At 34.4% G+C, this 16,387-nt stretch overlaps 2 protein-coding genes across 2 annotated transcripts; one reads left to right on the top strand and one right to left on the bottom strand.

Moving 5' to 3' along the window:
- Nucleotides 1–379: 379 nt before the first annotated feature.
- Nucleotides 380–5,867, bottom strand: LOC122318857 (auxin-binding protein T85). Its single transcript, XM_043136552.1, has 5 exons — nt 5,709–5,867; nt 4,696–4,802; nt 4,196–4,399; nt 3,267–3,334; nt 380–688 (listed from the first exon to the last, which is right to left on the bottom strand). Exons 1-5 carry the CDS (start codon nt 5,788–5,790, stop codon nt 583–585), a joined length of 567 nt encoding a protein of 188 aa, XP_042992486.1. The 5' UTR covers nt 5,791–5,867; the 3' UTR covers nt 380–582.
- A 3,318-nt stretch (nt 5,868–9,185) lies between these two features.
- LOC122318172 (transcription termination factor MTERF4, chloroplastic) lies at nt 9,186–13,108 on the top strand. The gene is made up of 3 exons (XM_043135353.1): nt 9,186–9,393; nt 10,307–12,005; nt 12,607–13,108. The coding sequence occupies exon 2, from the start codon at nt 10,335–10,337 to the stop codon at nt 11,907–11,909; it is 1,575 nt and encodes a 524-aa protein (XP_042991287.1). The 5' UTR covers nt 9,186–9,393; nt 10,307–10,334; the 3' UTR covers nt 11,910–12,005; nt 12,607–13,108.
- The last annotated feature ends 3,279 nt before the right edge of the window (nt 13,109–16,387 follow it).

Below are 16,387 nucleotides of genomic sequence, written 5' to 3'. Positions count from 1 at the left end.
GGAAGAAGAGGAAGATGAAAAGAAGGACAATGAGGGTAGGTAGGGAGAGGTGGATAGAGGCAGAGCGAATGAAGGTAAATAGAAAGAGTGTTAGGTGGGGGAAGATGAAGAGAGAAAGAAGGAACGAAAAATACAAGGAAAACTCGCCTTAGGTGGGGATTCTTTCTCGAAGAAACCCTGGAAAGAGAGGAGGTAGGTGGAGGTTGTGTTCATGGAAAGGAAGAGAGAGGAGAGAAATTCTCTCCAAGATTTTGGCTTGACTATAACATTAATGTTAATGAATAAAACATTTCTGTTTACAAAAAGGTTTAGAGAGCTACAATTTTTACAGCAAGTGTAAATTGTGGACAACAAAAAGTAAGATTTTTGACAACTCCAATGTCTATCATATCGCATCTTGCATGTAAAACTTTGAATGTCTGCAATTATCCTCTTTAGTTTTCTGAGACAAGATTACATCAAAATTTACGGGAAGCTCTAATATTTTCTGTTTCCTCGGGAATCTAGTAGCATCAGACATTTTTAACAAGCGAGAGGCCAATCTATTGTATTGGCATTTGGCAATATGTACAAGTCTATAAACTAAAGTTCGTCTTTTGGAGGCGCTTCGAAGCAGTGCTCATCCCAATAGTATGGGAACTTCCATCTTGCTGCAGTGTGGGGCATGAACCAGTCTTCATATATAAACCTGTAAGCAAGAGTTGATGCAAATTTTCCCTCAGAAAAACATGAGAAAAGAAAAAAGGAACCAAGTATCAGGCAAAGAACCATAAGAACACTTTAGGAATAAATTTCAAAGCTGATGCTTCGTCAGTAATAAGAATTCTAGAGAAACTTGTATCCTGCACTTGGGATTAACAGTTTGTAAAATAATATTACTAAGAAGATTAACATGATCCGTTGTGCAGGAACCATAGGAAGATTAGTAGATGGTTCTCAACTAAAACGGTTATGATCACACGATTATAGATCATCCTAATTCCAAAGCTAATATTTTTTAGTCGGTCATAAAAGCAATTTTGGTACTTGTCAGATTTTAATTCCATCACTGAATTATCTAATTTTCAGCATAGTTCTTGAAGTTACAAAAAGTCTCAATGTAACTTTATTCTACCTTACTGTCACTATGTGAATAGTAATTGTGCCTTGAAATAGCTTTATATGTTGATTTGGAGGAACTACACTTTCCACCCTCTAAGTAGCACACATTTTACAAAATTTACCCTAAACTACCAAAATTGACACATTGACCCTTCCAACTAGTGCGGACTGTTCAATTTTTACCTTTAAGATGAATGAAAAACAAGTGGAAATAGGTGCTGGTAAAATCTTGACAGTCAAATCAGAATAGAGGGTGTACATTGCATCCTCATTAAATTACGACTGTTGGAAAAATGAAAAGTAGGTGAAAATAGGAGACTTGGTGTAATCTGATGATTGAATCTGAATATAAGGTGTGCACTCCAAAATGGGGCAGTCAATGGTAGCTGATGGATGCAATATGCCAATTCGGCAGTTTAGGGTATTTTACCCTTTCAGATTTTATTAGGTCAACATATGACCTAATGTACCATGTCAAGTTGTAAGGACGTGAATCAAAATGGTTGCCACATTAGCAATTGACAGTCATATAGTGATTGTAAGGAGGAAGGGCAATATTGAAGCATTTTTTAGAACTTTCAAGGAGTGAAATAAAACAAGTTATGTTTCTAGAATGAAATTAAAATCTCACATAACTCAAGGATCAAAATCACATTTGACCTTTCCCAATATTAGGCTTTTAATTGATAGCTTTTTAAATTTCTTATTTTCTTTTTACAACCTCAAACTTGAACTCATTTTGCAATATGACTACCAAATTATCAAACTTGTAACTTAGGCCCCAATTTGAAAATGAAGTTAGAATTTACTCCCTCGTTAAGATCTAACCCTTAATATGGATGAAAAAAAGGTGGCGTAGCACAACCATAAAGTTGGATCTTAAAGGAGGGGACAAATTGAAAAGGGTGTAGAAGTTTGAGGGGATAAAATGCAAACTTTGTTAATTTGGTGGTTGAAAGTAGGGGTACTCTGAGGGACTAAAGTGTAATTATCCCATTAAACTTATTATATTAAGAATTGAAAAGGAAGATCATTTGCTTCGAGTATTGAAAAGGGGCTGAAGTGAGAAGTTACATCTGGAACCCAAAGCATTGTTTATGATGGAAACTGCAGGATACATTGGATGAATACAAGGAGATTTTGGACAAGATAGATGACGTGTGGAGGGGCTTATCTGTGCAAATTGTGCATGTGTGCAGAGAGATGAACATGATAGCAGACTACTTTGCAAAGGAGGGAACTAGGGGTGTTTTAAAAGTTTATAGTGCTCAAGTTCAACTTCCTAAGTCAAACGTATGGTTCTTCTAGACAAGGTAGAGTGCCTCTTTTGAGATGTAAAGAGTTTTTTTGCAAGTTTTGATACTGTATAGTGTTGATTTTTTTCTTATTGAATTGCTGTCAAGATTTAACTGTATTGGGTGATTGTAGAGGTTATTAGATCTTACTGAACATGGTTTTGGGACTTTTAACTCCCAAGTGTAAAAAGTATTCCTTCGCCGTTAGTGAGAGTTAATCAACAAATTTGGGGTCGTGTCCTCTTACTAGGAAAAAATAAATAAATGAAAAACCAAAGCCCCTCGCATCCCACCCTTGGGGGAGGTGGAACAGAGGCAGAATGGTCAGGAAAAGGATGATGGAGAACGTAATCATCAGGTCAACTATGATTTTTTTGTAGCCATTTCAGATTGGACCGCTTTATTGTTAGATAATAAAAGCTACTCAAGAAGAGAAAGCCATAACAGCAGGGAATTGTATTCACCTGGAAATAAAATCTGTAGGGAGTCAATTTTTTTATAAGAGGTAAATTTACATCTGTGGGGAGTCATAAGGAATTGAATATGAAAAACAATGGTTCCAGCAAGTATCTTCTGGGCCACTGGATATATAAGATGTCAAGAGACAAAGATGTACTTAACAATTATAATATATTAGAAGTTATACGGTGTGTGATATGCTGAAGAACTTGGGCACAACTGGTTTCTGGAGACCAGGTATCTCAACGAAGATTAGCTAATGTGAGAGACACAACTGTTTTGAAGTCCCAACCACATTTACTTTGAAAAACTAAAGCCAGATCTACCCACCCTGGTCCTTGTTTAGACTAGAAAAGCAAGCATTTATTACAGAAATGTAACGATGATAAATATGGAGGGAAGATTACATACACTTTGGCTGGCGGGCGAGATATGACTGCAAGCACCTGCAAATCTTCATGTTCATTTGTATTCCATACCTGCAATGTCACAAACAATAACAATAAATAAATAAATAAATACTGGAGGATGATTGTTAAAAATTCTCAACATGATACAATGAATCAAGACATAAGTACAAGTTCCCTGATTTAAGAACTCAAAATTATTGAATTGACAACAAATATAAAAGATATACAACTGTTGGTACAACAACTACATGCATTGCTTGTATAAAAAAAAAAAAGTAATTGCATTGTTGTTTAAATAATTAAGATATTTTTCTATGCCAATTAAGCAATGAAGTAAATGTTGACTACTTAGACATTGCCCAAGCAAAAAGTCAGCAGTTCCCAAGGAAACTCATATCCAAATCGATGGCATCATCCAAGCATTATGATGTCATTAATCACATCTATGACTCTATGAATCAATCAGTTAATATCAATGTTTCAAATCAACAATTCGCTACCAGCAACATGAAGCCAACTCTAGCATGCCAATCTGTATCATTTCACCTTGAGATGTAAGAACTTCGACCCAGTTTGACTGCAAGATCAGTTAAAACAGACTAACACATCTCAAAGTAGGAGTCTTGGTTTTCGTAATTGGATCATTCCTAGTGTGCCCTGTCTTTAGGAGGTACATAACCATGGAAAGGACCAGAATCATAACCACCCAACTCCAATCTATATCTCGGAGCCTCTTCAATTCCTTTCCATTTTTATGATCATCAAGTCTTATTTTTATGTATTTCATTTCTTTTCAACTTAAAATGACATGCTTTGGATTCATAAAATTCCCTAAAAAAAATTTGTACCCCATATTAGCGAAAACCTGCTTAATCTACATCATTAGATAACATATTCTTAGGCTATTAGAATACATAAAGATTATTTTACCTGATGAGCATCATTTACAGGGATATGAAATGTGCTATTAGAATAGATTCTAAACTCTTGAGGCTTTCCAGGGTGCTTCTCATGTGAACCTGATGCAAGATACAGAGTTCCACTTCCCTTAAGGACAACAAAAACTTCTTCGCAGGAGTGCCTGTGGATTGGTGTGCCTGATCGTGGGGCAAATGTCTGAAGCCATACCTCAACCTGAAAAAGCCCAAAACTTGAGTTATATAATTTGAGAAAACAGATGTGCGACATCTTTAACTTGGTCCTTTAAAGAGACTCATAGACAAGGTCAGTTCAAGCTAATATGTGTACACAGTAAGATAATATCCTTGGATACATTTCAATATGAGATACATCTCAACAATATATATGATGTGTATGATTTTCTTTATACTCACCCTGTTCAAGATTCTAATATTAATTTTGAATTCACAAAGGGAGATTATGAAACTAGAGGGACAAGAAAGAGTAAATTGAACTTTGGTATTAGATACCTCTTTCATTCCATGCATGAATGCACCTGCAACAGTTACGTGGGATAAACCTCCCCTTCCATAATTATCTTGTGGAAGCTCACTAATATTCCTAACCAGTGGTAATCCTGCATCAAAAGTGAGAAAAAAATCATTACTATCTAAGACTAAGCAGTTAACCAAACTGATATGTACCAGTAATTTCACCAAAGAGTTTAATCTAAAAGACATAGTCATAGAGAACTCAAACTAACAAAGTCAGCCACGACTTCTTCATGGTTCTTGTCCAATTCTTTCACTTACAAAAGTTCTAGTCAAATTCATGAATGATACGAACAGAACAAGATTAAACACATGCATAACCGGCATCCTATCACAGGAAGAAATCAAGACATAACAGCATGCCAAAAATCAAAAGGACATTTAAATGAGTGATACACAAAAAAGTCAAGTCAGATTTTCTTTTCTTTTGTTCTTTTTTTCTTTTCCGGTAAACTAGATAAAATTCATGCATCGTAAGATACTTACCTTCTTATTTTTCTTTCTATTATTGCAAATATTCATTTTTCTTAAGATTTCCCTACATATTACTGCATACATAATTTGGTAACCCGAATCTTAAAATTCAAATAACTCCAATAAAATAACAGACCGTTCCAAATAATCAAGAGCTCTAGAATTAGCCTCTAAACTAGCTGTCCAAGGCATGAATCATAAAATCTCATAAATCCAAACACCAAAGCCTAAAATCATAAATCCAAACACCAAAGCCAACCCCTTCCCCCCCCCCCCCCCCCCCCCAAACAAAAAAAAAAACTACAATTCTAATTTCTACTCCTACAGGGCACAACCAATGAATTTCCATCCCAACAATTGAAAAATGATTAAACCAACAAGAGTGAAAAAAGAAAAAAAGAAAAGGAAACTCAGGTTTTTAAGTACAGTGATCCAGATGACAAAGCAATGCAAAGTACGAGTTAATTATATCACGAGACTCTACGAAACTGAAGGTGATAAAAGTAAGAGCTACTCACCCTTGGTTGAGCAGTGAGAAGCCTCAGCCATCGCAGAGACTAAGAGCGACGTAAAGAAGAAAGTGAGCCAATGCCCTGCCATTTTTCTCAAGAAGCTGTAGCACCTGTTGCGTTTATCACTTCTGTGTGACCGCCTCTTCTAGTTGTAATTCGGTCCGGTCCATTTCGATCCATCATTACATCTATAGTCAGACGGGTCCGATATAATCATATAAGTCCAGTTCGATCCAATCGTCCGTTCGGTCTGGTGAATTTTTTTTTTAAATAAATTAATAACAAAATTTATTTAAATTTTTAAATTAAAATTAAAGTGAATTATTAATATAAATTATTAACTAACTTATTAAAAAATATTTTATATAGTCAATAATAATAAATTAGATGAAAATTATATCATTAACTTAAATAATTACTATATAAAAATAATATATCAAATTAATAAAAATATTTTAAAAAAATATATATATATATATAAGAGTTTGTTCCGGTCTAATCCAAAATTTAAAAAACCTAAAACCAGATCGAAGACCATTCGGTCCATACTTTTTAGGATTGAAATTGACCGGTCTAAAATTCGGTCATGTTGGATCCGAATGGATCGATCTAGTCGATTTTTTCCATTCGGACCGACTGGCTTACACCCTATCTCTGCTGTATATAGGATCGGTCATTGGGTGTCGGAGGGAAAGCAATTACGTAGGCTAAAGTCGAATTAACAAATAACATTTCTAAGAATCTAAACTCTTATTACGGCACTATTTTTTCTGTTGGTAATGCTGGGGATTAAACTTCTTTCCTTTGGATCTCTTATCGAAAATTCGAGATGTATTTAAGTTCGCAATAAATGTGAAGAACATGCAGATGCTTTTCTTTTCGAATAGAATCTGTTTGAAAAGGTCTTTTATCTCAGCAGTTAGGCTAGGTTTGGATAGTAATACCAGATAAAATAGTTTTAGATAAAAATTAAATATTAATTGTTAAAATATTAATTTTTAATATTATTATTATTTTAAAATTTTAAAAAATTGAATTATTTATTATATTTTATGTAAAAATTTAAAAAAAAATATAATGATGTGTTAAAATGAGTTAAAAATATTTCTATATCCAAACCTAACTTTACTCTTTGGAATGGTCTGTTTGTTCCTGCACCATTAATAGCCCCAATAAAAATTGCCCACACGTAAAATTCTACACAATATATCATGAATATGGTCTCATATGATAAAACCAATAGCAGTGAAGAAGTGAAGGTTTATTCCCTGTCCTGGATGCCTCTTTGAAACATCTATGAATTACCGTGAACTTTGGGAACCCAGACAGCCGCATGACATCAGGTCTGTCACCGCCACAATCGGACAACGTCATCGTCCACCAAGCTTTGTTACCTCCACCAAGTTCTATCGCCGCAGGAGACCACAACAACCGCCACTTACATTCCCCATCACAACATTTAAGTTTGAGTTAGCCATCATTGTCGATAGAGGTCGTTATCGTCTTCTTCGCCACTTCACGGTTTAATTTTGGCACTGATGTATGGATTCGATCAGTGCACTAATTTTTGCACTGATTTATAATTTTTCCATTCATATGATTCTGTCATTTAGGAAGAAACTTGAAAAATGTTTGCGTATATTTTTTATGCATACATTTTAATGACACATTATAAATCTAAAAATTTTCTAAACTAAAATGATTAAATTTGAAATGGATTTTATTAAAAAATTAGATTTTCTTGGCAAATTAAAATTTGCTAGTTAATAGATGGGAAAAAAAGTTTTTGGAGTGATATGCACATGAGGTAGATTGATTCACGTATATCTTTTCATGGTTAGTAGATTTTTTTTTTTTCTCGTCCGTTTTCGTCTGTTGTGTAGTTATATGGGAGTTAAAAGGGGAGACCTAAGTCGCACTCACCCACTGGAAGGTTGTTTTATTTAGGGGAGAACAGATTGAGTGACACAGAAGTTTTTTTCTTATCTCACACATCATTACAATTTACGTAGTATAATTTAAATTGTTTTTTTTTTCTTTTCATTGCTTTTGAAATAAAATAAAATAAAAAACATTTCCGCGTTAGAATCAAAAAAGATTTTGGTGTATTTTATAAACACCAAAATATGAAGTTAAAAAAAGTTTTAAAAATCTTAAATCCGACTCCGTTCTAACAAGTTAGAGTTGAGAGTCGGAATCAAATCGAAGCCTAATCAAATTGGAGTTGGAGTTCAGATTTGAATTCTAACCATATCGGTGCTCACCCCACTCAACCTAAAAAATGAATGGGCCAAATAAGTTGTGTTGGGTCACCTCGATATATAATCATATCGAATTTATATTGAGGTTTTTGATCCGTTTATCATTCATTTCTGATTCAGAATGACTGAAAATTGAGTCGAATGATAACTCAACACGATCCGACACACCCCTACTTTCTTCCCTTGTCTTGGGCTTGTCGTGGGCTTTTAATACATCAATGGGCTTCTTTTTTTAATAATATGCTCTTACATTTTAATATGCAAATTATGAGAGATTTAAAAAATAAGGTACGGTTTGGCTCAAGAAAATTTTCATTTAAAATTTAAAATTTTCATCTCATCATTACAATTTTTTCAATTTTTTATATAAAATATAATAAATAATTTAACTTTTTCTTAACTTTTTCAAATCTCAAAATAATAATAATATTTAAAAAATAATATTTTAATATTATATCTTAAAACTTAAAATTCTCATCTCAAAATTCTTACTTACCAAACCTAAATCTACTATAGTGTCCACTCTTACAGTTTCATTTGGTCGCTCATAAAAGAAAAAAAAAAATTATTTTCCTTTTATTTAATGATTAAAAAAATAATTTTAAATATATTAGTGTATTTATTACTGTTTAAAAATATTAAAATATATTTAAAATATAAAAACAAAAAGGACAAAAAAATAAACACGTGATTTTGTGCTAGACGGCACACCCAACTATTATTATTGGGCGGTAGCCTAGCACTAGTCTTAAAAAATTATGTCATTTTACTTATTAATTATTACGTGTTAACAACCAAAAAAGAAAGGTAACTTTGGTTTATGACAACATGTTTTTATCATTGTATGTAAATTCTTTTAGATTTAAAGTGACAAAAATGAGAAAATAAGATGGAAGTTGAAAGAGTAATTTATTTATTTTTTATACAATGTCAGTGAAATGGTTAAGTTAGGCGCATTATGACTAGTGAGATGAGGTATGAGAGTTTTATATAAAAATTAAAAATTAAATAAAATATTATTAAAATATTATATTTTAAAATTATTATTGTTTTATAATTTAAAAAAATTGAATCATTTATTATATTTTATATAAAAATTTAAAAAAATTATAATAATAAAATGATACCTTTCATTGTCAGTTAAAACTTAATCCTCTAAAAAATATATTTTTATAAAGCATAAGTACATCGTTGCTTTATTTCGTCGCCCGGGTAAACTCAAGTCGCCGCAACAGTTGCTCCAAAGGAAAATTACGTCTCAAGGCCACGGAACTATTGGCTTAAAGCCTAAAACGCTAAAATCCCTCGAAGAATCTGCTGCTGACCAATAAACCTTACCCTTCTCTGAAGACTGAAGTCGGAACCTGAGCTTCACTTCCGGCTCCTCAACTGCGGCCGGAGATCGCCACCCCCGAGAAACTCGTCGACAGGTCACTATTTCTTCTTCATTCTTATTGTACTCTTTTGGAAATTGGGGTTTTTTTTTTAGACGTAATAATATTTCTCCGCCGAAAATCTTCTGTTTTGTTTATCGCTGAGGAAATGAACATAAAGATGGGGACGTAAGAGAGAAAAAAAAGAAGAAGAGAATTTCTAATATTGGGTTTCTTCATTGGAATCTTCGAAACCGAGAAAGTCTGAACATATTTATCTAATAATTGTTTTTAGCGTCAATGAGAAGCAGTGCTTAGTCTGTTTGCTGAGAAAATGAGTTTGTTGTGGACCTTAGAAAATTCTAAAACTTCCATTTAACTGAGCCTAATACTACTATTTTTTTCTTCGCTGATTTGGGTTTTCCATTTATTTGCTTGTCATTGTCATATTGCTTTGCCGAGGGTGGGGAGTGTGGTTCTTCGTAACCAAATGGATTTTGGTTTAGATCTTATGATTATTCTGTGGCTCTATTCAATTCCAATGCTTGGGTTCACAAATCAATAATTAAGGAAGCAGGAATCCTTAGACCGACTTGATTTGGTTGGTTGTCCCAAAAAATAGAATTGCAACTGGCTAAGGAGATCAGGCAGATTGCTGTCATGGCTACTAGTGTCGTCCTGGATAATAGAAAGTGGTTTTGAGCTTTATCGGTTATTATTATCAGGAGATCATGGTTTAGGGAATTAGCAAATTTCTGGCATACACTCTCTCTCTCTCTCTCTCTCTCTCTCTCTCTCTCTCTCTCTCTCTCTCTCTCTCTCTCTCTCTCTCTCTCTCTCTCTCTCTCTCTCTCTGTGGTATTTTTTTTTTCCTGATCCTAGCAACAACCATTATCAGTTTGTTAATATAATTTATTTGTGTGTGACTAGCATCAGGTTTACCCTTTGCTTATGAATTGCTTCTGTGCAGATTCTCTGGTACATAAATCTTTTGAAATATGACGATCAGAAGCTATGCTGGCATTAGAAAACCTGGTCTTTTGCTTGTAAATTCAGACCTACCTGTTCTGACTGTCCTTAAACCCAAGGTAACTTCTTTATCAACTCTCAAGGTTCCAGGTAACCACGTGAGAAGAGTAGGGTTGGTTACAAGATTTCAGTACTCTGTTGCGGATAGAACATTTGCATCTAGTTCTGTGGATTCGTCACGGTTCAAGCAAGGTACTGGCCGTTTGGGTCGGAAACAAGGAGGTCCCTCATCCCTATATAGTCGTCCTAGTTTATCAGAAATGAAGAATGAGAGAATAGCAAATCGTGCCAGGGTTTATGAGTTCTTGCGAGGAATTGGCATTATTCCTGATGAGCTTGATGGGTTGGAGCTTCCTGTGACAGCTGAGGTTATGAGGGAACGTGTAGATTTTCTTCACAAATTAGGGCTTACCATTGAAGACATCAACAACTATCCACTTATTCTTGGTTGCAGTGTAAAGAAAAACATGATACCTGTTCTTGATTACCTTGGAAAATTGGGGGTCAGGAAATCCACTTTCACTGAGTTCTTGAGAAGATACCCTCAGGTTCTCCATGCTAGTGTTGTTGTTGACCTTGCTCCAGTGGTCAAGTATCTTCAAGGGATGGATATCAAGCCTAACGATATTCCTCGAGTTCTTGAGAGATATCCTGAAGTGTTGGGATTCAAGCTTGAAGGGACCATGAGCACATCAGTGGCTTATTTGGTTGGAATTGGAGTTGCAAGAAGAGAAATTGGAGGGGTTTTAACAAGATACCCTGAGATTTTAGGCATGCGAGTAGGCAGGATGATCAAACCTTTTGTGGAGTATCTGGAAGGCTTGGGCATTCCAAGATTAGCTGTAGCTAGACTGATAGAGAAGCGGCCTCACATGCTGGGGTTTGGATTGGAAGAGAGGGTTAAACCAAATGTGGAATCTCTTTTAGAGTTTAATGTTAGAGAAGCATTACTTCCTTCTGTAATAGCACAGTATCCTGAGATTATAGGACTTGAGTTGAAACCGAAGCTTCTCAGTCAACAGAGTTTGCTTAATTCAGTCATTGATATTGGTCCTGAGGATTTCGGCCGAGTTCTTGAGAAGATGCCGCAGGTTGTTAGCCTCAGTAATGCACCTTTGATAAAGCATGTAGATTTTCTAAAGATTTGTGGATTCTCCTTGGAACAAGTGAGGACAATGGTTGTCGGGTGTCCCCAACTGCTTGCTTTGAATCTTGATATCATGAAACTTAATTTTGATTACTTCCAAATGGAGATGAAAAGGCCTTTGGATGACTTGGTTATGTTCCCTGCATTCTTTACATATGGTCTGGAGTCTACCATAAAACCGAGACATAGGGTGGTTGCGAGGAAGGGGTTAAAATGTTCTCTTGCATGGCTTCTTAATTGCACTGATGTGAAGTTTGATGAACGGATGACCTATGATACTATCGACATGGAGGAGATGGAAACAGAGCAATCATTTGACATGAATACACTAATGGAACCAAGGAGTGATGAGTCAGCTTCTGATTATGATGAGGACAGTGAGGATGACTATCTATAGAATCAGGAATCAGCTTCAGTTGATGGTATGCAGTGGAAAAATTGGCTTTCTCAATGTGGGTCTTCGTTTAGATGGTTTAAGTGCGATATTTGAATGGTATGCTTCTTTACTTGCTTTTCTAGTTTCAACTTTTCTTTTCCTTAACCATGTATATAGATAGAGCGGACGGGAACTCATAATGGATCTAGTGAACTTTCAGTGTCCAAGGGTTGATGATATGTTCTTTATACTTTGGTCAACATTGCTGTGAAAATAATAAAAAAGAAAGTAAGTTAAAGTTAGGTTCACAGATTGGGTAACAGAGGAGAGAAGAAAGAAGAGTGGGTGGTCTAGTGTTAAAAAGATATGGAAACACAATCAATCAGTTGGTTGTTCAAGGGAAAATGAGTGCCACGTGGAAAAGGCTTGATTTTGTTGAATGTGGGGGAAGGACGCTGCCACCAAAATACTTTTCAATGAACATCACAAACGTGATGGGGAAAGACGTTGCTTTTTATATCGCTTTGCACTCCAGGACATGGATTTGGCGATGTATTTAGGCTCAGGTCTGCAGAACTTTACAAGCTATAGTTGAGAAGGATCTGTAGCGGCCAATTATAGCAGTCTTTTTTCTTCAGTTCTTAGTTACTCTCTCTCTCTCTCTCTCTCTCTCTCTCTCTCTCTCTCGACTGACAAAGATATATTCTTGTTTATTCAGCCAGATGCAGATGAATGGTGACTCAAGCTATGCACATACTGGCTATGCGCATGCTGCCTTTGGGGGCGGTTGAGGTTTTTATATGTAAATCTGAAGATTCCTATGGGAGTTTCCTTATTACAATGAATGCTACATTATTTTTTTTTTGCGCTTTTCTCTCCTAGAGTGAGGTGCATCTCCCGTTTAGAACAAGAGTACTTCAAACGGTTAGGAGCGTTTGAAGTACTCTTGTTCATGTAAAGAAACATCTCATAACTTTCAGTGGGGGTCACCATTAGAATTTCTGGACTAGTTCAATCACTCTAGTGCTTTCAGAAATTGATGGATGGAAAGAACTTCACATAGTTTTTTCAGTTCTCCATTCAGAGATCATGTCTACATAGTTTTCACTTGGTGGCCTTTTGTTCAAACTTCAAGATACCATTGTCATTATCTGTATTGATGAAGACATGATGTTGTTCAATCATAAATTAAATAATTAAATTGACTTCTTTGATTTAAAGTTTTGGGACAAATTGGTGTTACTAATACCAAATTAGTGTAATGATCCGAAGATTGGATGAACAACGACAAAAACAACCATCACCACACATGGCATTTATCAAGACACCATATAAGAAGCCTGGACCGCATTCCAAACATGACAAAAGGAAAGGGAAACCAAAAGAAAACATCAATGCAGTCGGAATATGTTTTACCATTACAAATCATCTTCATCTTGTTAGATAATTTGTCAAAAATGGGACGTTAAGAAATTTCTTGTCTGACATGCTTCATGAGCATATAAAATGGATTCCATTTTTTTAAAGGGTGTGCGTGGGATATGCAGATATACAACGGAAGTTCAGCAGCCACATCAAATTCCTAATCTGTTCTGTGTTGCCACCCAAACTGGAGTGACCGAGTGAGGATGTATATTGTTACGGAATAACTCAAGGCATGGAAAGGAACACAGAATTCAACATGCCAGAAGATTACCTTCCTGCATGCATCCCAAAGAAGGCTATCGTATTTGCAGACAAGACAACAGCAAAGACATTTCAAAAGAGGGGATTATAACATAAAAAAACAAAAACAAAAAATCACGGAGAAGGCTGAACTTTTTTAATATTCATTATCAAAAAGTAAGAAAGTTTTGGCCTAATTGCGCGTGAATCCCGTGAATGAATTATTCGAAACTCTTACAACATAGAGGGTGGGATGACTAGACAGAGAGTAAAGAAGGAATCACAGGAACTGACAAACAGATATAAAAATGGCATGTTATGAGTCTATGGCAAACAGATATAAAAAGGGGTGATTTCATTAACAGTTAGTTCATAATTTCTTCATCAATTATAATCTCAACTAGAATCCTTAACGCTTAAAAAACATACATGAATCTAAAATGAGATTTGATGAGATGGATATTCGTGGGTCCTACCAAATTTTTTCCCTCTCTAAGAATGTTTCATATAATATATATAAATATATATATATAATATATATATTAATAGTTAATGCAACACCAAAAAGAAAAATAGAGAAGGATGTGAGATTGGTCAAACGATCCCTGCCCATTCCCATTAAGGGGAAGCCACCATTTGCAATTTTTTAGCAATACAAGATGTGGACTGCATTGCCACAGCTATAAGCCATGATAGGAGGGGGTGTGCTACATTTCTGTTTTGAGTTGGCTGATGGAGAATCTCACTTTCTTAACTTGATGATCCTTGATTAGGAGAAGCAAAAACGAGAACGGAGAAAATGCTACAGACGGTCTAAGTCATTGGTGGTTAAGAGTACTCGTGAGAAATTGTGGCAACATATGTGGACCACACATTGGAGGGGACAGCATATGGGTGGTTGGATATGAAAGAGCATGCGTTTGAGCCTCCTGGAGCTGCGTGTGTCAAAAGAAGACACTTTGCAGTGCGCCGGCGCGTGAATCTCATGCTTAGTCAATGCCTCACATAAACCAAACATGTTGATAGTTTGGCTGGGCTTCTTCTGGCTTTTGAAGGATTGGCACCCAGTGTATTCGAAGGAATGGCTTGTGTAGAGGTCCAAATACCGGAAGGCAGTAGATGGGGACATTTCCAAACATTGGAAGAAAACTCGAAAAAACACTTAAAAGATAAAAACTAGCAGTGGTATGGTGAACATGAGGGAGAACAGGAAGAGGGAGGAGAGTGAGCACCTAAATGGACCACATTACTCGTTAGATATTGATGTTATCTATAAAAGAGAAATGATATTTGTAATCTTATATTTCATGATATTTGCGTACTCGACGATTATATATAATATTACTATAAATATTTATTTACCTAATCCATGTTATTAAAAGTAAGATTTGTCAAAGGGCAAACCATTTTTATCATTTTTTATTTTTTATGCCAGGTCTGTGTGGCAATGGCATACGGTGAAAGTACAAGACTAAATATGAAAGTTATGATCATATCAAGATGTGGCACCGCGATACGACGTTAATAAAATTTAAAATGATATCGTTGACTTCGCACCCAACTAGATAATCCAAAGATAAAGTAAAATTCTATTTTCAATTCAATATATAGAGCACGCCATCTACATAGTTTAAATGATAAAATTTGATTTATAAGATTTAAAATTTAAAATTTATCTTTTAAATTAATTTATGTCATGTAACCATTTTATTAGATATATTATCTGCACCAATTTGAGAATATAATTTTTCTTACTCACTTCTGCCACAACAATTTTTGGGTTTTGAATTTTCAAACAAATCTCTAAAGTATTGAAATTTTCAATATAATATTAATAAGAAAATATTATTATTGTTTTAAGATTTAAAAATTTTGAATTGAGATTTAAAAAAGTTGAATTGTTTATTATATTTTGTGTAAAAATTTAAAAAAAAATTATAATAATGATACAATTGTTTTAAATTTTTACACAAAATATGATTATAATTTTTTTTAAATTTTTATACAAAATATAATAAATAATTTAAATTTTTTAAATTTTAAAAATAAAAATAATATTTTATTTAATTTTACGCCTTCGTTTCTTCCCAACTCATTATTAAAGAATTTCCTCGTTTGTTTATCCACATTCCGTGAAGTAGAAAAGATTATGTGCATTGCGTGAAGGTACCTAATGAGGTACCTTTTTGGCAAACACTGGTGGTGGGGCCTTCAAAAGATTGAGAAACCAATTTCTATCTGCAGAATCCTTTTTTTTTTTCATGGGAAAACTGTTAGTTTGCATGGAAGTTGGATACGCCTTGTTTGTAGCAACGTGCCTTTCCAATCAAGGGACCGCATGACCTCACTACTTCTCCTTCAATTTTCACTTACTTTTACTATTTACAGACAATTTATTTTCTATAATTTTTTTCGGTTTAAAAAATAAAATGAAAGATTCTGTGAATGATTCCTACATCTATAATGCATCATGCATTTTTACAAAAAAAAAAAAAAAATATTAAATCCACTTAAGAAAAATTTATAAAAAAACTTATTTCTTCGTATATCAGTTGTTGATACGTTAAAAATCATAAAATTTAAATTTTAAAATAAAACTAACATAATGAGTTTTGTAATTAAAAATTTAAGTAAAACTGTAAATACATATAATATTATTCTTTTTACAAAGAGTTTACACTAGACTTACGCGCCTTGATCTTGTATTTGTCATTATTTTTCTTGATGTTGAACCCAAAGTTTCAAGTTTCATGTGATTTAAATCTACACATAGATTTTGATGATAACAAATGAATTCAAAGAATAAAGGAGTTTCAAGCTCAAGTTGTTCACAC

The sequence above is a fragment of the Carya illinoinensis genome, chromosome 8 (assembly GCF_018687715.1).
Source record: "Carya illinoinensis cultivar Pawnee chromosome 8, C.illinoinensisPawnee_v1, whole genome shotgun sequence".
In the NCBI taxonomy this organism is placed as follows: domain Eukaryota; kingdom Viridiplantae; phylum Streptophyta; class Magnoliopsida; order Fagales; family Juglandaceae; genus Carya; species Carya illinoinensis.
The sequence above is the reverse complement of the archived record's forward strand: the minus strand, read 5'-3'. Positions and strand labels throughout refer to the sequence as shown.